At 39.7% G+C, this 27,829-nt stretch overlaps 1 protein-coding gene across 1 annotated transcript in view; it reads right to left on the bottom strand.

Moving 5' to 3' along the window:
* gstcd (glutathione S-transferase, C-terminal domain containing) overlaps positions 1–27,829 on the bottom strand; it is a 52,865-nt gene that overhangs the window by 22,716 nt on the left and 2,320 nt on the right. Inside the window, exons 3-5 of the mRNA XM_019255366.2 lie at positions 25,161–25,622; positions 23,471–23,740; positions 19,709–19,802 (exon numbers count right to left, since the gene is read on the bottom strand). Coding sequence (XP_019110911.2) covers positions 19,709–19,802; positions 23,471–23,740; positions 25,161–25,622 — 826 coding nt within the window. The remainder of the gene's footprint in view (positions 1–19,708; positions 19,803–23,470; positions 23,741–25,160; positions 25,623–27,829) is intronic.

Raw genomic sequence — 27,829 nt, 5'->3', positions numbered from 1 at the left:
GGAGATCATCCGATTAGTGGATGGCCAGCTTTACCTCCTGAGCTAGAACCACCAAACAAGCGTCTTCTAAGCTACTGGTTCAACATGTTGGACCATAATTATGCATGTTCAACTTCTGCTTTAGACAGAGCTCCCCTGTATTTATGTGAAACTGTCTGCAGGTAGCCCTGCCACAGCTGTTACCCTTCAAGTACGAAATCAATTTGACGCAGCCGTAATGTCTTTCTGTCACGTTTATCAATGTGCCTGTATTAGTCACCACTGCAGGAAGGGTATTCATCAAAGCTGAACATGAGGCCAGGCCATCTGACTGAAGGATGGCCTCCGCATTCAATAAAGCAAAGAAAGTTACAAGGAGGCGAAGTCGGCAACTGAAGAATAAGCTTTGAGGCGACGCCTAGCATCAGCCTGACAATGATAATAATAATAATACAAGCACAGCATCTGAATGAAGCTTAAGTAACTAAAAAGCAACTGAACAGCTTGAAGATGAAAACTTGAAAAAGATATATCTGCCACCGAGAGAAAAACAATCACAGACCATGTAATTCACAGAGAGCTCAGACGGTGAGAGACCTATCTGCGCTGTGATTTTTTTTTCCCCCTCTCCCAACATTTTTTTCTCATGCATCCCAACTAGATCGACTGTCTTCCAGCCACTTTATAAACAGACGCAGCAATCACAAGTATGACAGAAACTGCTGGCAACTGTCATCTAGCCAGGCCCAAATGATCCACTAGCGAGAGGAGTTGTTGACAGGTGGACATTAACTCAAATCTCCTCCACTGTCATTACTCACATCACGCTGTATGTACAAGAACGAGGACGAGCGCCGATGCCTTAGCAGTTAGTCAGCCATTGTCTTTTGTTTCCTTTTCTTCTTCTTTTTTTTTAGCAATAAGCCGTGTAAATATAAATCCGCAAATAAACACGCATAAATTATCACTGACGGTGTGAAAATTGAGACGAGTTAGACATCTGAGACCACGTTACAGGAAATCTAAGTATCCAAAAAGCTGGATTCAAAAGACTTTTTTCAAACTGGAACTTGGCATAATAGAATTTAATCCAATCCTCTGTTTGTATTAGACAAAGAATTACGCTGGAACTCACTGGCAAAGAAAATACAATGTTTGGCCAACTCGTCTTGAATAATAAAATCTTTTTTTTTTTCTTACAACAAGCAGAATCAATAAATACACCGACATGTACAGATGTCTTCATAGTAGTGCCTGTTTCAATGTTTGTTTTAAGACCCTCCTTTCTGAACAAAGGAGACCGCAGTAGGAACAAGTGGGATTGTCTCATCCAACTGATGCTCAAGCATCGACTGCATGTTTTTCCTATGCATGCAACATAATTGTAGTTGCCTGCAGTGGCAGTGTACATACTGGCCAGACACAGTTTGAGTTTTCATTTGCAGTTAAGGTCTAAATGCTTCCTTGTTCCTGCGTGTGTTTCCTTGACCTTTCAGTATAACATATATAGACACGTTCCATTGGTTGGAATCTGATGGGGCTCAGGTGTTTTTCTCCTGAAACACTTTTGTGTTTAACCTCCTCCCACAGGCTGACGTGAGCCGAAAGCAGAATAAACTGTTATTGGTTGTGTTGGTTGGAGTTTTCATACAGGGGCATGGACGCCATCCCCACCAGGAGAACTACTGGCACGAAGCCAAAAAGTGACAGAACCAGTAAGTGTCTCAGTATCGGAGAAAGGTCTTTTCTGCTTTTCCAGCAGGCTGACTCTGCCTTGACATCTCTCAATGCTCAACGAGGAGAAAACATGCTGTGGCTGCATCACGGAGGGAGACTAAGGATCCTTGAGCCGGTGTGTCCTCTAATGCTAAGAGATGCCTACCACTGCTGCTGCTTCTGGCAATGAGCCCTGATCTCCTCCTTTTTTCCCCCCTTGATGCTGCAGAACTACCCAGGGCCTTATCAAGCAGGTCCATCACAGAGATTAGAATGTAAACACACCGCTGTGGCACACAGGGCCTCTGTTTGGGCTCTGCAGGATCCGACAGCTAACATCTCGAAGAGGACATGCTGGTTTAAAGAGCAAACACAAGGAAGGCTGGTTGAAGATTTAAGTTTAGATTATGTTCATGACTTTAGATTGAATCATTTGGATTTTATGTTTGTTCTGATTGCCAATTATAGTTAAGCTCTCTCTCTCTATATAATTATTATATTCGCATGTGAAATGTATTCCTTGTAGGCTAGAACGTTTTCTTCTAAAGTGTGTACTCATAAGTTACTTAGCCCTTTCAGTGTCCAGTAAGCCACAGGAGTTATCTGTTGGGTCATGTTACTGGGGAGGAAATAAATTCCTCACGGGTGAAGAGCGTCTCCAGACGTGTTTACCACAGAAATGTCCCAGACGGAGTCATCTGTCAAACGCCAAGAAATATGGTGTCACAGGATGTCGTGTTAGAAGACGGAGAGCCTGGAAGGAAAGTCTTAAAAACACTGACTCTATACGTGGTTTGAAAACTGACTGCTTCCAAAAACTTTCATGACTTAAAAGCAAAATGCAGGATTGAATATTGCCTCTTTTATTTACTTTATATAACAGTAAGTAACTCGTGTATTTTATGTTTATTTATATTCATAAATAAAAGGATTTGTATTTCATTGCAAAAACAGTTCAAATGATATTAAATATGGTGTGTCCATCTACTTTATTTAATTTAGTGTTTTATCATGTGAAACCGGTGTCATCTTTTATCAACATTTCAACTCAGGCCACTATGGAATACTGCTCAAGTTTAACCATTTATGAAGTTAGTACAAGAAATAAGAGGCTGGTGTATCCTTTGATGCTCTTCCAAGTAAAAGCAACTTTAATGATTTTTTCATGAACATATTTTTTTTCACACCTCACAGCCAATTTAATGAAAACAAATAAGCAAAAGCACAGGTCAATGAATCAAGGAGACTCTTTGAAGAGGGTCACTTGCATGTACATGCATCTGAAGTAATCAAGGTTTCTTTTAAGAGTAGATCTTCGCATTCACTTTCGGTATAAATGGAATGATGCAGTATGTTCACATGTTGGAACGTGCACAATCAGTTCGTATCCAAACACTGCGAATATGTTTGTTAAGATTATCACGGGGGCACGCTGTATGTATAAGTGTTCAGTGAAGTGGACTAGAAACAGGAAGGTGTGGTGGATCATTATCTCCTCTGCTTGACTTTTCTGATCATATCATGTTTGAATGGCGGGGTCCTGCACAGGTAGTCATGAATGCGCCGGTGTGTCAGTTCAGAAAAGTTCAAGTTCTTTCGATATTCTGAGGAAAAATAATAATGTTTTTTTTTGTTTTTTTTGTCTTGGCAGCTGCACAGAACACTGCAGTGTGTGTTACAAAGACAAGTGCCAGGGTGATGCGGGAGGTGTTACTGCTACTGACTCAAGAGGTTACGAACTAAAACAAGGTGACTTTAAAAGTTAACCCAAGTCCTGCAGCAGCAGAGTGTTTTGAAATATTGAATTCATACATCGACTAAGCCGTAGTCGGTCCAGGCACCAATGAAAGGCTGGCTAATTCAACCATGACTCCTGTTAAACAGTGTGAAAAGAGCATGCTAGGTTTTCTTTATGTGACTGGATTAGTACAAACTGCTGTTCCCCTAAGTGCCGTGAAACGCACACATGGTTGCTGCAGGAGTAAACCGACCAACCAAAATAAAGAGCCCTCCTTCCTACCTAATAAACAAGTTGCCTGGAGCTCAGTAACAAAGGTAAAATGGATTACAGAGATTCTGATAAATGCAAACGCACAGAGAGCTACAGGCCTAACAACATGGCACATATCATGGCACTGGCTTAAATGAATGGGCAGAATATGCTTATATTTAAAACAAAGACGTGTGGAGTGGCTTTACAGCATATATTATATGAATATATTTAGGTTTTGGACTAACAAAGCAAGACATTTAAAGGACATTTTTCATATATTAAAGCCCAAACAATTAAAATCTTGAAAATAAATGTTAGCTGAAGCTCTACAGTGTACGGCAGGATGACAAATATATCTTGTTTCTACTTCACTGAAGCTTCCTGATGGTTATAATGAACTCTTTAAACACTTTGGGATCGCAGTTTATGTCGCTGCACCATTACAACAAACTGAAATATTATACATGTTCCGTGCATTTGAAACATTTGTCACACAGCTAATTAAAACTCCAATTACGCACGGCTAATTACACACTTACTATGGTGAGTGCATGAAAGACTGAAGGTTTAAATCAAACACATTTAAAAAACCTGTTCTTGGAACGTCTTGATAAGCATATGACGGGACAATGAAACTAAAATATTCAAGACTGTCCATCATTTAATTGTAATTCATCTGGTGCGTGCACAAATACTAAAAGCAGCCTTCAATCAATGCTTTGCATGATCTTAATTTCTCTAATAGGACCCAAAATGATTGATCACAGCTCCATAGAGTTAAAGGCACCTTCAACATGTTTTTTTTTTTTTTATGAGACAAGATTCTGGCAGTAACCAGTCTTCTTCGTGAATGGCCACAATATTTAGCTGGCAGGGCTTCAGTTTTACCTTGGCACAGTCGATGGCAGGCAACTTGAAGTGTCTTCTCCATAATCTGAAATTTGAAATGGCTCGTTGGCACTTATGCACTGGCGCAGTAAACCTTGCATTTGACCATATGTTCTTTGTTTTGGAAAAATACATGGACTAAAAGGAAATGAACTCTGGCACATCTTTGCAGAGTGTTGATGGTAATTAATAACAGGAGAGAAACCAAAACTCACAGGAACAATCCTGACACATCACACAGCAGCAACTGTGCTGTGAGGTATTCAGAAAGGTTTGTGGCAACCACGGGCAACCACTGAGCGGTAACTAAATAAAAATTCTGTTGAATCAGCTTGAAGCAGAAAACATGCACAACTGAAAGCTGAGATTGTTGACAAGTTGTCAGGAAGGAGAAAGAAAGAACAAGCACAAGTCAGTGAAATGTTTCAATATGTTTGCATAAGACTGTGATGACAAGAAAAAACGAAAGGTAATGAAGACACACACGAGAGGGGGAAAAAAAAACGTCTTAAAGCGCATCCTTCAACAGCTTTGGTTCGTCTGTCAAAACATGACCAGACGTAGCTGCAGGCGAGAGGTCTGCATAATTATGGAACTCCCATGGTCCCTCTTACAGGTCACAACACATACCTCATTTGTCTCCTATCTTTTGTTTCAAAGTGAGCAAACAACCAAAGTGAGACATCAATTTGCTCAGTCCAAATCCACACCCTGAATGACTTTTCTGTTACCCTCTGCTCTGTATACAGAGCTTCAGATCAACACACTCTTAACACTTTCCATTAAGCTATTACAATTAAAACATCTGACATTATGCTGGTGTGGTGAAAATGGTTTATTGATAGACACATAAAAAGCGCTTTAGAGTTTTATTAGAGCCTAAATTTAATTTAATCTGATTTGGTCACTCAGAAAAAGCTGCTTCATTTCGGCCATTTGGCTGATTTTGGAAAACTACAACGGGAACAAATTGGTAAGTAAATCAATAATGGAAATAATCACGAGTTGCAGCTTTAAGTGCCAGCAAACCTGAGCTGATAACACTTAATTCCCCTGGTCCCTTAGTCTCTTTTCTTGAAAGAGAGTGAAATTCATAAGATCCCTGGCATGTGTAAGTGTTCATACCTAATTAGTTAATTCAAATTAGTTGCTAATGTGCTATTCTTCCTCTGGGCAACTACTTATAAACTCAAGACCACAACACCTGGTCTAATTTCCCCATAATTATTTTTGATGTAGTTTTTCCAGGACAAGAAATTCATGTCATGAAAAGCTAGTACTGGAGAGATTAATCTTTTTTTCACAGGAAATTATTAGGGCATCACAGATTCAGGGTAACAGTGACGTGTTACCCTGAAGCCAAACTGTGTCGTAACATGTCTAAACCTAGCGAGACCTTCAGCCTTTTGACATTGTTTCGGTTCACTAGACTTGTCAAAATAAGTGACAACACAACAACAAAGAGCTTTTTTTCACACCTCTTTTAAGAGTATCTGTTGTGAAGAAGGATGATTATTACTTTTTGGGAATATACAGTCCAAATATCTAAGAAAACTTCCTCTATGAAATTTTTATCTTGGCACCTGCCTAGCAGACAATATCTCAGACAATATCGCTTTCGGCTGTCATTCACCGTGAAGGCTAAACATTGTCTCCCGAGTGCTGTTTACTTCACAACTACACTCCTCTGCTTTAAAACTTGGAAAGTTTAGAATCGATCCATCCTGTCAGTTGTATTTGCCATGGGCAGAGAAAAACTGTAGTGGTTGTTCAGAGAGGATTCAAATGAATGGACAGCACTGATCCTGACCAACACATTCACAGCTCAGCTCATGTGAGGAACAAATGACCCGAGGCTGCCCATGAGCTGACACACAGGTAAATGACATCCACAAGGAAAACATCAGATTTTTCCCAGCTCTTGGACTTACAAACCTGAGATCAGGTGGAGTTGTTCTACTTTAACAGCCAACAAGAAAACAAGATGTAAAAGATCTTCAGCCGAAACTCTCACAGTTCCCTCATTTTACTCTAAGCACGACTGGGACCTGGAATAAGTCACATCCGATCTGATTCCCAACCGACCAACAAAATTAACATTAACTTATTCCCATCCTGACCCCAGGCAGAAGAATCATTGAATATTTGTCCATTTGTCAAATGTCAAAGTTCTGTCTGATTCACTTTCCTGCACTAAAACCATGCATAATACGCCGTATCTCCTCCAGCACTGCCTTCATTGCACCCTAGAGTATTGACTATGCTCCACATCTGACACACGGATCTGTTTATTCTGCACTGCATGCAGACATGGACGTGTTCACATGGTTATTGGTGGCTGCAGTCCAGGTGCACGATCTGCACGGGCCTAAAATACGGGCTGCATGAGGACGATCTGTGCATCGAGACACGTGCATTTTCAATTTAAATAATTTATGTTGGAAAAACACCAAAGAATATATTTATTGCTAATCATATACTGCTGAAGACATCACGTTGGGAATTGGGAACTTCCAAATTGGGTATTTGTCATTTTATAGATTGTTAGAGCAAATTATTAGTCGTCAATTGCATCCCTGGACATAAATTAATTGAGATATGGGTTTCCTGGTGACAGAAAGGTTCCTTCAAGGACATAAGTTTGCAGGTATGAACAGTTGTGGAAATAGTTTAAGTCATCACCAAATAGAGACCATTTACACAACTAATTTGATTTAAATGCAAAAAGCGCACACGGCAAATTATTGACATATTTGGTTGCAGGACCATACTGTACGTACAAGATTATTATCCACAGCAGAATAAATGTTTTATTACCAATAAATGCGACGATACATGCTGTAACTGGAAGAAGCAACATGTTGATTAAATGTTATGATCTACCCTATTTCTTCAGCACTATGGTAAGTTTTATATATATAAAAAAAGAAAAACACTTAACTTAAACAGTGTGAATGGAATAAATATTTTCTGCAAATCCAGCTCTTCTTTCTGCTACGTATGTCTGCAGAACACCACCACTGTGCTTTCAAACTAAGCAGTATGTTTTTATTCAGTGCACATTCCTCCCCTTCATCCCTCGCTCTCTTTGCTCTGCCAGAGCTGTCAAAGTCAAGGAGTAAGTGGCACAATGCTGGCATACGTGGAGGGCCGTGTCAACGTCTTTTGGCCTGCCACCTTTGTAATATCTTCCAGCCAGTATGCCTTTTAGTCCTAGCCTTACAGTGCTAACTCAAGGATAAATAAAGGCTGGCTAGACTCCAGCCAACTGGTGTCTCTGCTCCTTCTGGTTTCTTACAGAAACGTCAGGATGCCAAAGCCAGGGCCCCCGCTATTGAGAGAAATAAAGTGATTCATCCTTCAACTCTGTGCATTAAGCTTATATTCTCCCTGCAGACTCCTGGTGTTTGAAAGGAAAGTTTCAACAACAAATAACCTTTCTTGACAGACTTTATATTATCTGCATATACACATTTTATTTTAGTGACAGGAAATATTCACTTCGTCTCAACAGGTTTCCTTTCCGTTTTATCCACAAATATTTTGGCTCTGTGCAGATTTTCTTATTTAAGAAAGTGGAACAAGAATCAAGGGAATGCAGATCAACCACAAGCACTACATGTGCCCTTTGGATAATTAGAGCAATATTTAGATGAATCATTATTCTGTCTCACTGAAAGAAAAAAAAACAACATTTAATTAAAGTTATTGTTGCTTTCCAGTTCTTGCAGGTTCCCAGAATCTTGGCCATCCCTCTTTGAAACCACTTAAACCAAAATAACTTAATATGATATGAAAGTTGCCACTACCTTCAGGTATATGAGTGACTTTCCACATTTTAACAGTTGCATATGTCAAACATATGGCAATCTAAAAGCCATTATAGTTATCAGGATATGAAAAGGTGGAGCTCAGGAGGCCCCTGCAACTATTTATTGGTGATTTATGTTTATTGTTAGAAGCTCTGCAGACACAGACACAGACAAAACACACAAAAACGACAATTCACCCCTATGAGTGTGTAAGCCAACACCATGCAGGTGTAAAAACCCCTATGAGTGTGTAAGCCAACACCATGCAGGTGTAAAAAAAACAAAAAACATGGAAGCAAAACTCCTCTAACAACACGCCATAGAACACATACACACCAAAATCCATACAGCTCCTTCCTTTGAGTTAAATTAGATGTGGGCTCTGAGGGAGGTCTCTCCAACAATAGGAGCACATCTCACAGAACACACTGAAACCAAATATGACACATCATCTATTACAGTGTTCACCACATACAGAACAAAATAATAAGCCTAGAGCCAATACCGACAGAATGAGAAATTCCAGTAGGATCGCTTTGTTAACAGATCGGGAGAATAAATACAGAAGTGGTGCACATAGTGAAGGGGCATGGCAACATGCTTTAATTCTGTTGTCAGGTGTTTGTAGAAATACATTATTTAAAAAAAAGGTCAAGGCCATGATAATGCTCTGAGGTTAGTGGGAAACTGAAAAGGTTTAGAGGTTAAAACATGAGAATGCAGGCAAAGACAGAGAGGACCGGAAAAAAGAGTACAGAAAAATAAATAAAAGACAAAAAGGCATAAAAGCAGGCAGATGGAGAGATAAAGAGAAAACAAAACAGAATGGGAACCATTAAAGAAAAAACATAAAACACACACAACTGTTTTGTTTTTTTTTACTGTGAACTTTCTCCTGTCATTAACGTCAGTCTGTAATATGGAACACGCCAAGCCACAAATTGTGCAAATTAAAGCGAGAAATTTACTCCAAAGAAAGTATCGCGTTACCGTTTTTAACTCGGGGTTGCTATTTTGGTTAACTGAATTGTTTAGAGACAGCGGTGGAAAATATTATTCATCAAATCTGGATGCAACTTTCATTTATTTTCCACTTCAACCTCTGTACAAATCTACATCTGTCCTGATCTGATCTGGCATGTTTCTCTTGACGTTTCTTTGTCGAGTTTTAATGCCGCCTCACAGTGTGTAATGCCTTTATTGGAGAAAAAACATGAAAATATGTTGTTTGTGAATAACTAGAGGTTAGCACAGCCACGTTCACACATTTGCTACTTCTATAATGAGCACATGCTTGTCTGGATATTTTCTGTTTATTTCTTTTTGTTTAGTTTTATGTGTACACCATATAAAGATCTGCTGGCAAAAGAAGAGATTCTCTTACTTATATTTAACACAGAAGTTTGAGAAACTATATCAAAACTTAATATTATATCAAAAATTGTGCACTTAATGGATCATTACACAAAGTCAGAGCATGAAAGTGTACTTTAAAAACAACCACAAGGGTGAAATAAATCCATGGCAGAAGGACCTGTTACATCATCTTTTTGTTCTCATTCAAAAAGAAAAAACAGCAGTGATGTAATTATAAACTTGTTAAATGCCTAGAAGGTGGAAAATTGGCAAGTAATTGGAATACGCGTGGCTGTCCAAACCATTCTTTTCTACAACAGATCGACACACACCAAACGGCAACATCTGTGGCCAATGCAGAAGTGCCAAAAACTGTAGTTCTTTCAATGTCCACTTGAGGCTGGCTACAGAACGAGTCTCCATAAGTCACCATGTTAAAATGTCCAACTTCACAGCTGAAATAAACATGTACGAAAACAGTTTTGGTCTTTATGGCTCATTTCCACGTTCATGATAACTGTACTGTTGGTGAACTCACCTGTACAAATTATAAATTATGCAGAATCTACAGTGTGGCTGCTTTGATTGACAGGTAGGTGCCGTTACAGGCTTTCTTTGAGCATCCAGGCGTTATTCAGCCCGCCTCAGGTCTGTCGATGCTCCACGTTTTTTATTATATTTAGAATAAGATTCAGAGATTTTGAGTTTTAAAACAGCTCTTCAGAAACCTGGTGTTGACATAATGGATACACCGTCCATCCTTTATACTGTCAGTGATGAAAATTTAACTAAAACTTTCTATTCTTCATCTTTAAATCAGTGACTGTAATTGGTTATCCAGTACTACTTGTCATACCACTATAAAGCCAAAAATCAAAAACTCAAAGAGATTATTATTATTACATTGCATGATTATTACATCCTTCAAATGTCACCAAAACACTGCAAACATACAAGATTTTAATAGGCAAAGCCTGTTAAAGTGTGCTTCAAAGGAAAGACCTGCGGAAGAAAAGATTTGGTTTCTGCTCATGGCTTAAAACACTAATCAGTTATTAATTATGTGTCTAGTGGAACGGAGTAAGAAACACTAATCCAAAACCCACTGAAAGCTGGCTGAGGGTTAGGCAAATTGTCTCCACGCTTCACACCAATACTGCAATGCCTCACCAGAGATTATTGAACAAAACAAAACTAAGGAGACAAATGAATATTCATGGTATGACATTTGCAAGGAACTCATCGTGGAGGCAGCCAATGGCTCCGCATTTAAATGGGCACAACTCAAGCATCACTGCAAATAGTGAAACTCTGTGGTGCCCCTCCGGGGAGTCTAGATGTGTTTGAACTTGGATTGTAGAAATAAAGTGCCAATTATCCCTCTAATTGGGAGTAACAAAGCTCGTTGGCTGTTGTGCTCGGTCCCATGTTCACTGCGTATCTTTAAATCTCCAGTTTAATGGCTCTAATGAGTTCAATTAATTGAGAACGAGGGGAGTGATTTGGGAGTCACAGCCTGCTGTTTGGAGTTCAAAGCCCAAAGGGAACGAGGTGCTAACCAAACTCCAGCTCGTGATTCACACAGATATCCCCAATAATCTTCAATAACAACATTTTGAAATCACATCTACGTGTTCTGTGATCTCGCTCTCTTTCATCTCTGGTTTTAATAGCAGGCAATTTACCTTTAATTACACATGCGCTGACAGCTCTACGGGCTAAAACTCATAAACACACGCCTCCCCGTGAAGGACAACAGTAATTCTGAACACACTTTTGTACATGTAACTTTTAGCTAGCAGTGTGGCTCTAGGGATGGAAATATCTTAACAATTATTTTGTACGAACGTCTCTAAAAAAAATGTAAACTTTCTAAACTTGGTGTTCTCCTGACTTGGCTGCCTAGCAACAGCAGATCAAACTCCTCCATTATCCAGTGAAATGACATTTATAGTTCCCAGACGATAAAACCTGAAGACTTGACGACTGACTGATGAGACTTGTCCTCTCACACCGTCAGGTATAGAGAAATGTTTTGACAAGTCCGAGACACATTGCCATTAAATTTGGTACTAATACTCACGTCAGCGTCAAGATTTATTAATTAGAACCTTGGTGATCCCCTGACTTTTCATCTAGCGCCACCATGAGGTCAAACTTTTTATTGGTCCAGTACTTGGTTTATGATAAAAATCTCTATTAAACTAATAGCATCACTATCAGCTTCAGCAATACCGTGCTTGAAGCTCTATTGTATCTAAGTACAGAATCACAATGCTGCTAGCATGGCTGTAGAAATGTTTTTTTTTATTGCAGGAATAAAGAAATCCACTGTCCACTGTGGCTCAAGGTTCAGCAGTTCTCAAAGAGCAAATGTGCCAGACATTTTGTTCTCCAAGAACTGTTGCAATTCCTAGTAATCTTCCTTCGTAGCTCTAAGATATCCAGATCAAAGACACACTGAGGTGGAATATTTTATTCATTACAAGCATTTGGAGCGGGAGAGTTGAAATTTTTTTGAAAGGTGACAAGATCAGTGTTGGAAAACTGGACTTCAATTAGTTCTACTCCGTCTTACATCACGGATTGAGGATTCGTGTAAAGTAGAATTTATATCAGTGCACATAGAAAGTGTCTGAAACGAAAATCAACTTTGCCCTTTGCCCGACTTTGGCCTTGTTACTTATTTTGAACTTGCACACAAACACAAACTCAAACTAAATGGATTTGCAGGAGAACACAGAAGGGAAAAGGGAGGGAGAATCAGTCATAATCTCTCAACTATAATCATCTGTAATATGCAGGCCAACATTTAAACAGATCTGTGACTAAGCCCGCAGAGTGTCTCTCAGCGGAGCTCCATTCAGTCTGACAGCTGGACAGGAAAAGCAGCCAGAACTACATCCAGTTGGATGACTCACGTGTAGCACAAAAGCTCCACAGGTAAGACAGAATAAATGAAGCCAAAATGAAATCAGTCAAACACACAAATGGTTCGATTTACTTATATGTAAAGAGGATGCTTCCATGACAGTAAGAGGATGGATTCATTTTAATGGATGATTATAATCCCCTGTATCTCAAACGAGGTTTATCTTGGATTCAAAGAGATAAAATGGGTGAACTCACAACAATCCATAACAATGCCCGCATCACTGCCAACATAGCAGCGAATCAGCATGTGGGTGTATCACTTCATCACTTCCACTCCACTCCACTTGAACCAGAAGGTGAAAAACATCGTTTCTGACAGGGTACGATCGCCTAAGACTTGGAGGCAGACAACTATGTATGCAGGCAAAGAGCTGCATGTAGCACGAGAGCCATGAATTGTAAACAACCACATAGGATGCTGGAGGTGATTCAAATTTCCAGTGATCATGAAAGCAGAAAATACTGTTGAGTTGAATGAAAAATAACACGTAGAAAATGTTTAATTCAGCTACCAAGTTTGATAAACATACATACTGCCTTGTTTGTTTTTGATTTAAATCTGCATTAATTGGCAAATTATCACAGTTATCTTATAAAGTTGTTAAAGTGAAAGTGTTTCCACATTCAGCAGACACAGAAAAACATTAGAACTCATCTTAACGTTGTATTTTTAGCCACCAGCTCTTTTTAGTCTCATGTTCTTAGCGGATGAACAGTGTTGACCATTGAGACAGCGGTCAAATACGTTCATCTGCTAAGAAGCGCCACACAGCTGAGATGAAATGCAGATCATGTTAGCATTTGATCCATTGTTAATACAAAAGTATTGATTAGAGCTGCTTTAATCCAGCTGAGCCGGTGGTTTCCAACCTGGGGATTAGAGTGGAACGCGCTCTGAGTCCAGAGAAATATATATTTAATGCAACAGAACAGCGATGTATAGATCAGTCGCCTATCGATTCTCACGTTGGATCTTCAGATTTGATCCCTTGTTGGAATTGCCTGAAATTAAAATAAATATAATTTGTGAAGAGAATTACCACTACAAATGTCTTACACTGATTATAATCAGATAAAACTGAACTGTAATGTCAGATAGTAATGAAAACAATTCTCAATAAGTGGAAAGATTAAATCTTTGCAATACCCCTTTATTTAAAGTTAACGATAATGTACTAAAATAACGTGCAGCTGAGAGAAACTATACTGTGTCCTTAGGGCTCCCGATCAATATCCAGTCTAAGAAAATGAAGAAAACGTAAAAAGGAAATTCATAAATCTGGACTTGAATCAAATCCAGCTAATTATCTCCATCTAAGTTCAATAACGGTGAGATGATACGCCTGAGGGGAAATTACATTACAGAGAGCCAAACTGGTTTTACAGTGGATGAAATTGACATCAATGTAGCAGAATATTTAACATCTATAAATTCAAAAGTCATAGAACAAGTTTTAAAAACACAGGAAACCGTACATATCCACCTACATAATAAAACGTTTGAAAGTTGTTACCGGATTGATATTCCATCTTTGATGCATCTCACAGACGGGTCTCCCTATTCCCAAATCAATATGGTAAGCGTCTGAGGAATATCTGGAGGCTAAACATGACAGATGTTTAACTACTCATTAGACTTATACACAGTGTAGGAAACAAGCAAAGCACAGAAAAGCGTGGGCCAAGTCTTCTGCTGTGGTCTTCATTTCTTTGGGGATTTAAATTACACAGAGGATGACGATGCAGAAGGATGTCTGTGAAACGGGAGGAAGTTCCAGCACAGCTGTAGCAACACGATTTTAAAGAAAAACACCTTTTCAATTCAGGATGCTGTGGAACTACTTAACACTTCACAACCATGATATATGTTTACCACAAGCACAATACAGGAAGCATTGACAACATTAAAACATTAAACTGTGTATATTTGTGAATTTGTTCGACACGTTTTGTCGAGGTTACTGCACATATACAGTTCATTTCATAAGTAACGTGTTTAGTAGAGCAGAAAAGATGAGTTCTTAAAGCAGTTATATTTAATATTCTGTCACTGTACTGTATGTTAAAGGATTGGCTTGCACTGACGAACCAACTCTGCAGTTTCGCTTGACACTACTAAGCGTTTTCAGCTCGTTGTTTTAGTTTTATGGCCTTCGACCGTACTGATTCGGTTCACTATCACTGTTCTCATCAGCAATGTTTCTGGTCGCATCGGTTTTCAGCAAAAAAAAAAAAAAGCTTTAAAAACACTGTACACCATCTGTTCAGCTCCAAACAGCAGACACACAGCATTTAACAGCTATAGAGCCGGATACTTCTCACACGAGTTGGTGGAGACCAAAAAAAAGAGCAAAAAGGAGAGAATATTGGACTTGCCAGATCGCCAGAGACATGATGGCAAAAGAATTCTCTGTATCTGCCAAATGTGTAAAAAACTATTTTCTAACAAGTTGTTAAAAGGTTATAGGAAAAATGTTTCCATCCATATATTATACAACATATAGCATGCAAAAACATATGGAGGATGATTAAGGATCAGTTTTGGTAAATATGGTAAATATTTAAATATTTGCTTTCCTGCCAAGAGTTAGATGACAATGATACTTTGTCATGTCTGTACGGAAAATATGGAGCTACAGTTACCGGCACGCAGGCTGATACAACTAGCCTAGCTCTGTCTAAAGGTAACAAATCAAAAACTCATTAATGAACAGGTTATATCTCGTTTGTTTGAGTGGGGCAAAAACGAATAAAAACGTCACATTGTGGTGTCACAGGGATTTTTCATGGCCAGTTACAATAACTTCCTAGAATCGATGTCTGGCTTACATAGAGGTTTTATCTTGAGGTACAAGTACAATAGCATATTATTACAAACTGTCTAAGGAAATATGACAAGGAAGGAGATCTTGACAGAGATTATACACAAAAGAAGAGTAATGTATTTAAACTAAGGTTAGCGTTTTTTAGCCTAGGGGCCAATGGTGAGCTTCATCAGCATCAATTGACTGGTTGGCCATGAGAGCCTTTAAAGACAGTGGAGATAACATCATAATATCAATGAATAACCGCGAGGCACTTGAATATTTTTTTTTCTATTAATACCAAACCAAAGTGTAAAGTGAAATCTCAATCAGATCTCTGCTGTGGTCAAAGCAGGGAGACAAAGACAAAAGGAGCGAGTTTTCACTCCAGCAGTTCAACTTCTGTCATACTCTTGTAACCTAAGACAAAGACATGGGAAGTCATCTCATCTCCTTGTACCAAAAACAACCCTGGAGGACCTACAAGCAGCATGTCTGAGGCATGACAACTATGCAGCTTTCACACCGGCCCTCCCGTTTTTATGCCCGATTGTCTCGTTCCCCTTGTCTTGTTTTTCCTGATAACCCCTGTCTCTCTTCATGCTGTCTCACCCCTATCTCAATCTCCCGCTGTCACACACTCCATCATTCTAACCCACTTAATTCACAACCTTCCCCTCCCTCTATTAAGTGAAGCACTGCAGACAAGACGTTGGCTGCTCTACACAATGGCCCCTGTATTCGCATTGCTGTTTACCTGACAGCCCTCACTACATTTAGCGAAGCAGCCTTTACGCAAGGAGGCCAACAAACCTAAACAGCTCCATTCACAGTGGTCCCTTTGTTCCTCTATGCATTGTGCATACCTGAGGATCAGTGTGAAGGACTCGTTACCATTGAATGGCAATTATTTGGGCCAATAGAGTGCAGCAATATATAAAAATAAGGCATTGTTAATGCATGAATGTGCGATCATCTTACATCTGTTATGTCAGAGTAAATAAGCCAAAAAAAACAAAAAAACAACACAGTGGAGTCATTAAGTATCAAGATAGTGATACACTCTTTATTCTGGCTCTATGCTAGCACAATGGATGCTGACTTTAAAAAGGCATTTGGAGGAGTTCACACCCATATCGGGTGTGCAAATTGTAGCCTTTCACAGTTCATTGAATGTGGATGTAAACACTCATATTAGAGCTGAAAGTCAGCACTTTAACGTCAGAGTGACTGTTTCATTTTAAAATCAAATGCTCTGGAGTACAGAGTCAAAACAAAAACTACCCAAATATTCGCAGCCTGAGCTGTTAATGCACCTATTGAACGGAAAAATGATAAGCCAGTGCATATAAATAAAGACAGGCATGCGTGTGGTTATATTAGTTTTGCAGGTACGGGAATATGCATGTGTAAGGGGAAAATGCTGCAATTTTCCCTGCTGTACTGTACGTGTAGGTGTGTGTGTGCAGCCATTTGTGTATACTGTAGAATCAGATAGATGGGAAAGCCCACGCGTTGGAGTTCAGGACAAATTGTCTGCCTTTCGTCTCTACTCCTCTTTAATTACACAGCGCTGAAGCGCAGGAGCTACCTACCTACCTGTCCTAATGCTGCAGGAGGAGATATCAACAGTGCCGTTTATCATGCGGAGTGCAAAACTGGGACAGCTGAAATTTAGTCTCTCTTCATGATTTTTGCTCTCAGAATAGATACACTGCCCACATCGCCAAGAGCACTTCTGTTTGGATGTCAGAGGGGTTTTCAGGATGGAAACAGTTGATTAAGTTGTACTGTGGGACTACATTAATAGGCTACAAATAGATGTCAAAAAAATTTCAGCAAGTACAGTGAATGATGTTGTGTTTTTTATGTTTTGATCAGGTTAAAGTGCTGGCTTTCTGTTAGAATACACTACCACTAATACTACTGTGCATTAGGAAGCTCTTTTTATAGATGGTCCCTTGATTTTAAAGATACTGCAGATGCTCCACGATCCCAAATGTACAGACGAGGTAACAAATTAGTTTCTACTGTCACAATGCTGCTGACTTGCATTGTATATGTGACCCCAATTAAAGCCACAGTTCAAATTAACTGGATTGGGGGCGCCCTGGGTTTAGTTTTGCTGCTCGCCGTCCCCTCTCTCGCTCTCTTGCTCTCTTCTCCCCTGACCTTTCCTATCTCAAGCTGTCTGTCGAATAAAAGGAATAAAAAGCCAGAAGAAAAATGAATCAATGTGTGTGGAATATTTACACAACCAGATAATATATGGCACTCTAAAACTAATTACAATTCTCATTTCTGAATAAAGTGCTAATTATTTTACCAAGGAATCGTTTTGTTGAGAAAATGTCAGAAAATAGTAAAAAAAATAACCACAGCCCAGGACGATCTATTCAGATAGTCTGTCCTGTCTATTCTGTTTACCAGTTTACCATTTGACCACCAAAAGCATCAAATTCTCAAATTTGAGAAGGTGGAACCAGTGAGTGTTTTGCATTTTAGCCTGAAATAATTACAAAAATGATTATTAGATTAACAAAATATCCATTTTTCGATTTATTTTTTGTCTATCAATTCATCGCTGACTCTGTTAATTATAAAACAATGAGCAATACCTTAAATTACAAAGAACCAACACAACAGCAAAATATCGAACAGTAGCCAGGCTACATAAATTGAGTGTTTATTTTTGCTTTAATTCTCTGTTTAACCGCTCATTTAAATAGTTTTGTGATAGTAGGTGTTTGATAAAGAGAAAGAAAGGGTGAGTCGGGAGTGATGCACAGGCATACAGATACAAATGGGGGAGGTAAGAATGATGGAGTAGGTTTTGATGCAGATAGAAAGGAGGTGACAAAGCCTGAAAGCAAAATGAGTAAGAGATGCACCACGAAGTGCTCGTTTCAGTCAGCAAAGAAACAAAACAATACTATAATATCGAAGTTTTGTATTTAGTATTTCATTTAGTTGTTGTTCTCTGTTTAACCATTCATTATAAGTGTTTTGTGAAGCTCTTTGTTACCATGAATCTGAAAGGTATAGTACTAAAGAAATACAATTTAGGCTTACTAATGTTTCATTCGTGTTCTTCCTTAAATTCAAAGATATATTAGACTTCATTAACACGATGCTACGGGAGGTAATGAAGTGTAAACTCGCCATACGCAAAGCGCTGAAAGAGGCAAGAAGATGAACCTGTGGTCCTGTACATATATTTTAATAATGAAATACCTTCCCAGCTTCATCTTCATTCATGTTCTCTGATACGTGGAGGAATGAGCCACACGGGTGAAAATGAGAGAAAGCAAGTAAGGGATGCATAACACAAATATCTAAACATTCATATATGTGTCTTTTTCATCTGCCTCCCTTGTCGTATAACAATAACACTGAAAGATTGCTGCTGCTCCAACACGCGCTTTTACAACATTTAGCACCATAGACATCTCACTAATAAGAAGGAAAAACAATGCAGGCAGGAGACAAAGAAACAGAGATTTCTTGTCTCTGCAGCACCAGGGCCACCTGGGGCAGCAATCAACAACCCTTCCACTGCCTATTAGATACTGCTCTCACTGCAATCAGTATCCACTAAAGCATACGCACAAGTGTGACGATGCACATTAGTTCTTTGTGTGTGCATGTTTTCGTGCGTTTCTGCTGTGCTGCCACAGACCTATTTCACACTTTCAACCCACAACGTAAAGAGGATAATGCATCGCGATAAGCACTTTAAAATTCATTAGGGGAGCCTCATGGGGAAACACACCCAGCTGCAGCTGAAAAGAGAGCTCTGCTTATGTGTCTAATTATTAATGTATGTGGCTAATATTCTTCTGGGACGGGAGGTGGGGGTGACAAGGTGCTACTGAAAATCAGCAGGCTACAGTAGTATGGGAAGGGTTTTATGCAAATATTTATGCGCATTCCTCCGTTTACAATATCAATAATATCTGTTTTTACTTTGACCAAGTGATAAAGAGAAAGAAGGAAAGAAGCCATGCAGATAAAAAACAAAATAGGGGAGGTAAAAGTGATGAAGAGTACACTTTGATGCAGGTAAGAAAGAGGTGAAAATGGGGAATGCAAAAAACAAGAATTTAAAAACAAAAAAGGGGAAAAAATAAGCCAAAAGATCCCAGAAAAGGAGTGCGACGGCAGAAGGGCAACAGGAAAATAGAGAAGGCAAAGAAGACAGCCATGAGGCAGAGGTTTAACTCTACCTTCAGTAGGGTTGATGGCTCCTGGTAAGCTGTCCCATGGGAGGGTCCAGTCGGGGCAAGGATGAGGAGTGAACACTGCTTCGATGCCATTTTCCTAGGGGAGGAACACACACACACACACACACACAAATACACAGGTTACCATAGAAACCTGTGTATTGCCTTGAGGTTCTGTGGTCCAAATGGTTGTGATAAAGCGATATAAAAAAACTGTTCTTGAACAAGCCCTTTGTTAGCCTGCTTATACTGATCTAAAGCTATATCCTTGAGAACATAAACACTGCTACTGCACATATTATGGTCTCAAGAGAGAGCAAATGTTTCACCAGTACAGTACAAACTCATCGAGAATCTTACATCCAGAACACATTACTGGAAAAAAAATAATTTTTTCGTCCCTCTCGACCTTGATAATTATAAATTAGAACAACCATGTGCTTCAGCAAAGTCTATAAAAGGCAGGAGAATTGGTGTTGCTGATGAAATGGCAATAATAAATAATATATAATAAATATGAAATGGTATCTGATAATTACACTAATGATGCCCCATTTGAGTCTTTCCTTGCAGTAGAAACGTTTCAAATATTATATATTCCTATTTGTTTTGTCACTACAACTATTGTGGCAATACATCATTTAATGATATCCAAGTTTAAAAATAAAAACTGCATTATAGAGGTCCAATAATAATGCAGAATTATTGTCAGTATTTTTCCTATTATAGCATATTGACAGCATATACAGTTAAACAAATAAACAACTTGAGTCTATACACTGAGATACAAATATATTAACGTCTGTATGATGTAATGAAATGCAATACAAGCCCTGCAATAAACACTGTGACACTGAAAATGTTACATTTTTGCTGACTCTACTACTTTCAGCTGTTTGTGTGTTGACTATGTCACCGTGGGGCTGAACTGCATGGTGTTGTGTTACATTAAAATATATCAAAATATTCTATTCTCGGAGCAAAAAAAATATTGGAAACGTCTTACAATATAATGCAAGAACACCACAAATTGTAGCCTAAAAATTGCCCTATAAATCACCACTTTCTTGACACACAACTGTAAGCAATTGTAAGTTTCACACAGTATTTTTCTCATCACGGGGTAAAGGCATGAGAGGTATTTCAGAAAGTAAGTACTGTTGGACTTATGAAAAGCCAGAATTGATTTAAGATACGGTGAAAAATGACTGTTAATGACTGAGTTTAATTCTATTGAAATACTTAATGTAGGTAATGTATTAAAATATATTAGCACATTTAAAAGCACGGAAGTTGACTGTGCAAATGTTTTAAATGTATACTTAATATCTATATAGTACAAAGTAAGTAGTCTTAGTCTTGATAAAGATTGTCGGACTGTATGAAATTGCTAAAAAAAATAAAATAAAATCATGAATATACTTATGGCCACATCAAAAATGGAATCTGGAAAGCCAGAGTATGATTTTAGAGAAAGCATCATGTTTCACTGGTAAATGGTAACAACAGTTAAACTCAATACTTGAGACTTAGAGCGCAAAAACAAGTTTGAGACCAGATCAAGCTATTCAGCCGCAATTTAGTGCTGCTTTGGTGAAGAAAATGTTGGCAGGTTGATAGAGGGGATGTGGAAAAGACACAATTTCTGTCTTCAATAATAGATGCCACATTCTGGCAAGACAAGATCTCAAATAAAAACATGTACAAAGAGACAAGCAGGCAGCACTGTGGTAGCAAGAGATCAAATATTGACGTCGATGTTGCTCGGACCACATTTTCAAAATGCACCATTGCATTAAGTAAAAGGAAACTTTGTTCGTGCAAAGAACACCTGGTGCAAGATAATGTTGAGGAGTTTGAAGCTGGCACCTTCTTGAGGTAAACAATGGCCAAAACCTTATGCTCAAGTGAGGACTGAAAAGAGAGAGACATATAGCTTGGTGGTTTTGAGCACAGGGACAGACACAGACAGACACAGACTTTCAGTAATCCCAGTTTTTGAACAGCAGAGTCTCATTCTTCTGACAGAAAATCCAAGATTTCCCCTGAATTTTGATGCAACTCATCCTATTAACTCTGTAATTCTCCTTTCCTGGATCACTCCCATGTTTGACTGCTTTCACACATTGAATTGTTGTCTCGCGTTAGCATCCGCACATAATGACCTGTCAATTAATATGTGAGTGATTGCAGCCGGGCTTTAGCCTCTTATTTACATTTGGATCACGGGGTCGCGCCTCTACAGCTCACTGCACAGGCAGTTTGACTGGCATGCATCGGTGTGTGTGAACTGAAGTGCGAAAGAGGGAGAGTTTATGAGCCATTTATATTGTGGATTGTGTAGTGAGATGAGCCCGGTGCTTCTGGTTAGCAGCAGGGAAGGATCGCGTGTCACAGTGTCAGGCGGCAGATCTCTCTGTCTTTATGTACTTGCACTGGGACACACACACACAGAGTCATATATGAGGACATATGCGCACACACACACATACACACACATTGACAACATAACAGCTGCAGTGCAGACATGATGGTGGCGACACGCAGCCATCCTTGTAATCCCTCTACGCAAAGAGAGAATGGTGGCCATTGTGTGTGTGTGTGTGAACATTCCTCTCAGTTTTAATGTCTGATTTCAACCTGCCATGAAAACTGTCATTTGAGCACATCTATGCCTAGCTGAATTTCCTCCGGCAACATGTTTAAAAGGCACATCCCCAACCTGACCACCCAGCTCATCCAAACTCCCCGAGCACTTACTCCCCTTTCCTCTCTTGCCTGTCCTTAAAAATCACATTGTTATAGACACTTAGCCAGCAGGAAATCACAGAAATATCTTTGCTGAGAGAGCAGAGCAACAAGGCCAAGAAAACAGTCTGAAGGCTGAGTAAAGAGTGGTTAGTCAGGGCTGAGCAGACAGCCTCCCTTTTAAACAGCTGGGCCTGCTTATCTCCTGCTGGAAAAGCCAGTCCAAAATATTTTGCAGCGGCAATATTTGCTGTGTTATGGAGCTAGGGAAGCTATAAATGTGCGTGTCTTGCCAGGGCTTCCTGAGGGAACTGCATTTTAAGAGCGTGGACACATTACGCGACTATTGTGTGCCATCTTGTCTCTTTACACTAAGATTTTCAGTCATTACTTCGAACTACTTAGTCCGGCTATAAAATCTTGCTTTGTTTTGGACTGCATTTGTTGTTTTTATTGCACCTGAAATGAAGATGAGTTGAATGTGCATTGTCTGCACTATTGCAAGCGGCAACAGGATCCACTGAGAATACTGAATTGTGCATTTTATGATGCACTGAGGGTGGTAGAATACTATTCTTGTACACAAATTCAGTTTTTTTCTTTCTTTTCAGAAAGGCCAGTTATAGGTCGGATAGTTTGTCTTGACTGATAAATATACTGTCATACAACCTACCTCTGTGAGAGGGAAATCGTGTACACAGACAAGCCTGAAAACCTTTAAACAGACACATTGGCAGAAAGACAAAAAAATCCAACGATTAAGAAAGTCTCCCAGAAGCCAAAATATTAACTTAGAGCTACACTCTTGACGGGGTTGTCAGCAGAAAATTGGTGCATGAAATTACAGGGATAATAGTTAACAACCAGTTGGAGACTCACAACCCCCTGTGCTGTGCTGTGAAGGGACACTAGGAGACAGCTCCTTATACCTACAGCCTGTGTATGTGTCTTAAAGCAGGTATGTTTGGACACCACTTAGGCGTGATGAGAAATAAGTAAGGAGATTTAATAATTTACTTTAAGTTTAGTCATTGTGGGTCTCGGGCCACCGACAAAGGGAGGCTCCGTGGTCATCTCCTGGCCTTCTTCCTCCTCCAATAGGCTAGTTGGCTCATCTTCTGCTGACGATACTTGGAGGCTAGACGTGGGAACTTGGGGGACGGAAAGAGACATCCCGCAGGCCTCTGCTGCCTTAAGGACCCCGGGTACCTCTTGAACACGGCTGTACCAGCGCAGCAGGTGAGGGAGTTGATGTAGAGCTTTCGCAGCGTGGGCCTGGAGGGAACACTATCGAAAGACAACAACAAAAAATAAGAATAAGAAAGAGAAAAAACAAGGAGATATTGATTAAGTGGCTCATCTGGCATGTCATCTCCAGTGGAGCGAGATGTCAGGTTCCACTAGGATTCACTCATCAGACTGGTGGATGGACAGACACGAGGGGCGGGGAGGGCCGGCAGGGAAAAACATCAAAACAGCGTTGGCAGATGGGGAGGGTAAAGACACAAACAGAGACATGATCAGAGGAGCTGTGTCGCCGTGTGTGACTGTGTGTGAAAGACAGAAGAATGAGACAAAGAGGGGTACGCAGACGTAGAGGGAGAAGAGGGGCACTCTGAAGTACGGCTAGTGGGTGGAGTGGAAAGGATCCGCCGTAGCTGCATGTGTCGTGTGGACAGTGATGGCCGTTAAGAGGAGACACGCTAGGCTGAGTGTGAAACTGGAAACCACTGGAGCACAGCTGACTACTAAAAGCCTCATTGTGAGAACTTCAGTCCATTCCCACAGTCAGGGAATAGTTGGGGACGGCTGAAGGGTGAAATGGAGGTTGGGACCCACTTCATTGCCTGACAGTGCAGCCTTCCTGATCAATAACAATATACTATTGAACTAAACAGCCGTGGCCACTGTCTGGTCTCTTTAATTGTTGCTAGCAAGCGTTCTTATAAAATATGCAATCATTATAGGTCATGAATATTCAGAAAATGTTTGGGAGCTTTTGAAGTCTTGCAAAAAAAAAAAGAAAAAAAAAGTTTCAGGTCAACACAACAACCCACCAGTTCTTGATCTGTTGCAGAGAGAAAAACGTTCCCATGACAAAGTCATTGAAATGCATTTCAACCTGCTGCATTTGAATAGAAACCCTCTCGTACACTGTTATCACTCTTTGCCAGGTGCCTCTAAGACCACCTTTGAGAGCAAAAACCTGTGCCAAGTCTGATGCAGCGACTCTTCTTAACTCAAGTTTCTGCCTGGATGGGTCTGAAAGGAGCCGGGTGTACTGTCTGCTCACCCTGACCAGAGTGTCAAAGCCATGAGTCATGCATAATTTGACGGGTCATCATAATAAAGACATAAAAAAAAAAAAACAGTATATATGTGTGGAGGGTGGGGGTTGGTTCTGTATCATGAATGGCACCATCTTCATGAGGTGATATCAGACTAAAGTCATGTCCGCAACTGTTTATGCTGACAGACGAAGACTTGATTGCGCATGGCATATTAGTGGGTGTTTTGCTTAATGGGTGTAAATTTTATAGAGTTCATAGTTAAAGTCTAAGCTTATACAGGAAATATAGCCACTGATACTAAAATGAAATGAGCATTTGACGTGCATTCATGGATCCAAATTAGGCAATAACTTAAGGCATCCATAAGAGCAGGGTCAATTTCCTCAAACATAAATCATAAACTCCAAGGCCCTTACCAAGTACTGATAGATGCATGGCAGCAGCACCACATCAGTCAGAGTGAAGTACAGTCCTTCAGCAAACACATGCTCCAGCGGAGGCAGATCTGTAGTCTTCACTTTCCTGATCTCAGAGTTCTCTCTGGTGGTCGAAGTTGGAACTGAATCCACAGACAGTTTGGCCAGAGCAGTCCTAAGCTCGAGTCCCTCAGAGACCTGAGCTGACTGCCCGGGTTCGGACTCAGAGTCTGGGTTCCCTTGGCCTGCAGGGGAGGACTTCTTTTCATTCCGTCTCTGCTCTTGGAGTTTCTGTCTCCGTATTTTATCGTCATTGTGGACTTTGACAGGCTCCGCTAGCCTTCGCTCCAGGGTGAGGATGGAGAGAGGCAGCTGCTGCTGATATTGATTTGCAGAATTTTTGAGGTGCTCTTCAACGGCAGAGGGGATGCCAATTTCACAAAGTCTGGTCCACTTACTCACCTGAGAGGCAGGAAAAGAAAGATTTTAGAGAACACAGCACTGTCTTGAAAGACACTGGTTAACTATTTATTATTGCGTTATGTTATATTGATGTCTGTCCCAGTGTAATGCTGCTGACCCTAAGTAACATGCTGTAACGAACTGAAACGGTAGAACCACTGACAACTTTAAACCACAATCAACTGAACAACAAGCAATGGCTTTCGTTGAAGGGTCTGTATTTTCCAAACAATCTCTCAGGACGTTTCTGGTGACGAATTATTTAACTTCACACCATATTTCAGGAAAAGAGAAATAGTTAATTGGAGGACTTTCTGGGGAAAACCTGATCTGATTATGTCGAGAAAACAGAGTTTATTAGTTGACCTAAACCATGACAACCGAGACCAGGGGGCAGAGCTGCAGTCCTACACGCTTATGTGCTTCCATTAAACCAAAATCTCTATAGAGTCCGTGTCTCTGCCCTGAAAATCTAAATTACTTAAAAGAAAAATCATAAAAAACTATTAAAAACTTAAATTGACCTCCGTAATAAAAGCACAAAATAAGAGGATCAAATGTGGTTATCTGTCTTCTAAATTACAATCAGATTATAATATTGATTCATTTTGTCTTACTGGCTGTGTGATGAAGAATATGTTAGCGATGGAAAAAAAACCCAGACGCATTGAATGAATGCGAAAGGTGTGGAAATTTGAAAGCAGATGGTGTTCCACCAAACTGGAAGAATCTCATTTGGTCTGGCAAAATAGTGTTCAACAATACAGCAAGGCTCCACATAATACCGGAGTAGCCTATTACTCATCACTGATAGAGGAAAATAAGAACAGCCTCAGGTTTCTTTTCACTGTAGCCAGGCTGACAGAGAGACACAGCACCTTTGAGCCATGTGTCCCTTTAGGTCTCAGTAGTAATGACTTCATGAGCTTCTTTAATGATAAAATTATAACTACTAGAGACAACCCCCTGCCCTCAACAGGCACCAATTTATCTTCAGACACAGGAGGCCTTCACCGACTAACTTACTTCACCTATATGGTATGGACGATTTCTTCATCCAAACCATATAGGCTGATTTCTGCAATGTTACGTAGGTGTAAAAAGACAGTCCTTGAAATTAGTTTTATGTGAACGTTAAGACATATTCTGATCAAGGATAATATGTTTAGAAAGAAACATTAGAAAAACAGTATCATTGGCACAACAGTGAAAGTTAATAGAGTGGTTTCTAAAAATGTTCCCCAAAGGAAAGCATATATAAGCCGAATAAAAGTGGTCCGAGCACAGAACCTTGTGGAGCTCCATGACTAACTTTGGTGTGCATGGAAGATTCATCATTAACATGAACAAACTTGAGATTGATCTGAAAAATAAGACTTAAACCAGCTTAGCGTGGTTAATTTAATGCCAGTTAGATGTTCAAGTCTGTGTAAAAGAATCTGATGGTTCAATGGTCTCAAATGTAGCACTCAAATCTAACAAGACAAGAAGGTCATTTGTAACTGTGCTGTCTCTGTGGTATGATGCACTTCACATGCTGACTGAAAATATGTGAATAAACTGTCTTTTGGATAAAGTGACATAACTTTCTCAAGTATCTTAGAGAAAAAGGGATCTGTAATTGACTAAAACCTCTGTGAACCTCAGAGTGGGCTTTTAAAGAAGAGGTTTAATTACAGCTACTTTAAACGACTGTGGTACATATCCTGATAATAATGACAGATTAGTCATATTCAATAAAGAAGTGTTAAGAAAAGGTAAAACGTCCTTGAGCAGCCTCGTTGGGATGGTCTCCAAAAGACAGGTTGACGGCATGGATGAAGAAATCATTAAAGTTATTTGGTGAAGGTCGATGTGACAAAAACAGTTTAAATATATATCAGGTTTGACAGCTGTTTCTAAGCTTCCTGTGTAAGAAGGCAGATTGGTGTTTGGCAAGAAGTGATGATTTTTTTTTCTCTACTGTTTATAATTTTATCATTAAACAAGCTCATGAAGTCAATGCTACCGAGACCTAAAGGGTCTCTGTCAGCCTGGCTACAGAGCTGAAAAGAAACCCAGGGTTATTCTTGTTTTCCTCTATTAAAGATGAGTAGTAGGTTGCTCTGGTAATCTTTTCCTAAAATGCTCAGTCTTGATCCTCAAAAAAGCCGCCACCAACATTGTCTCTTGGCCTCTTTCTCTAAATCTATCCTCCCTTCTCCCCC

The sequence above is a fragment of the Larimichthys crocea genome, chromosome X (assembly GCF_000972845.2).
Source record: "Larimichthys crocea isolate SSNF chromosome X, L_crocea_2.0, whole genome shotgun sequence".
NCBI lineage: Eukaryota > Metazoa > Chordata > Actinopteri > Sciaenidae > Larimichthys > Larimichthys crocea.
The sequence above is the reverse complement of the archived record's forward strand: the minus strand, read 5'-3'. Positions and strand labels throughout refer to the sequence as shown.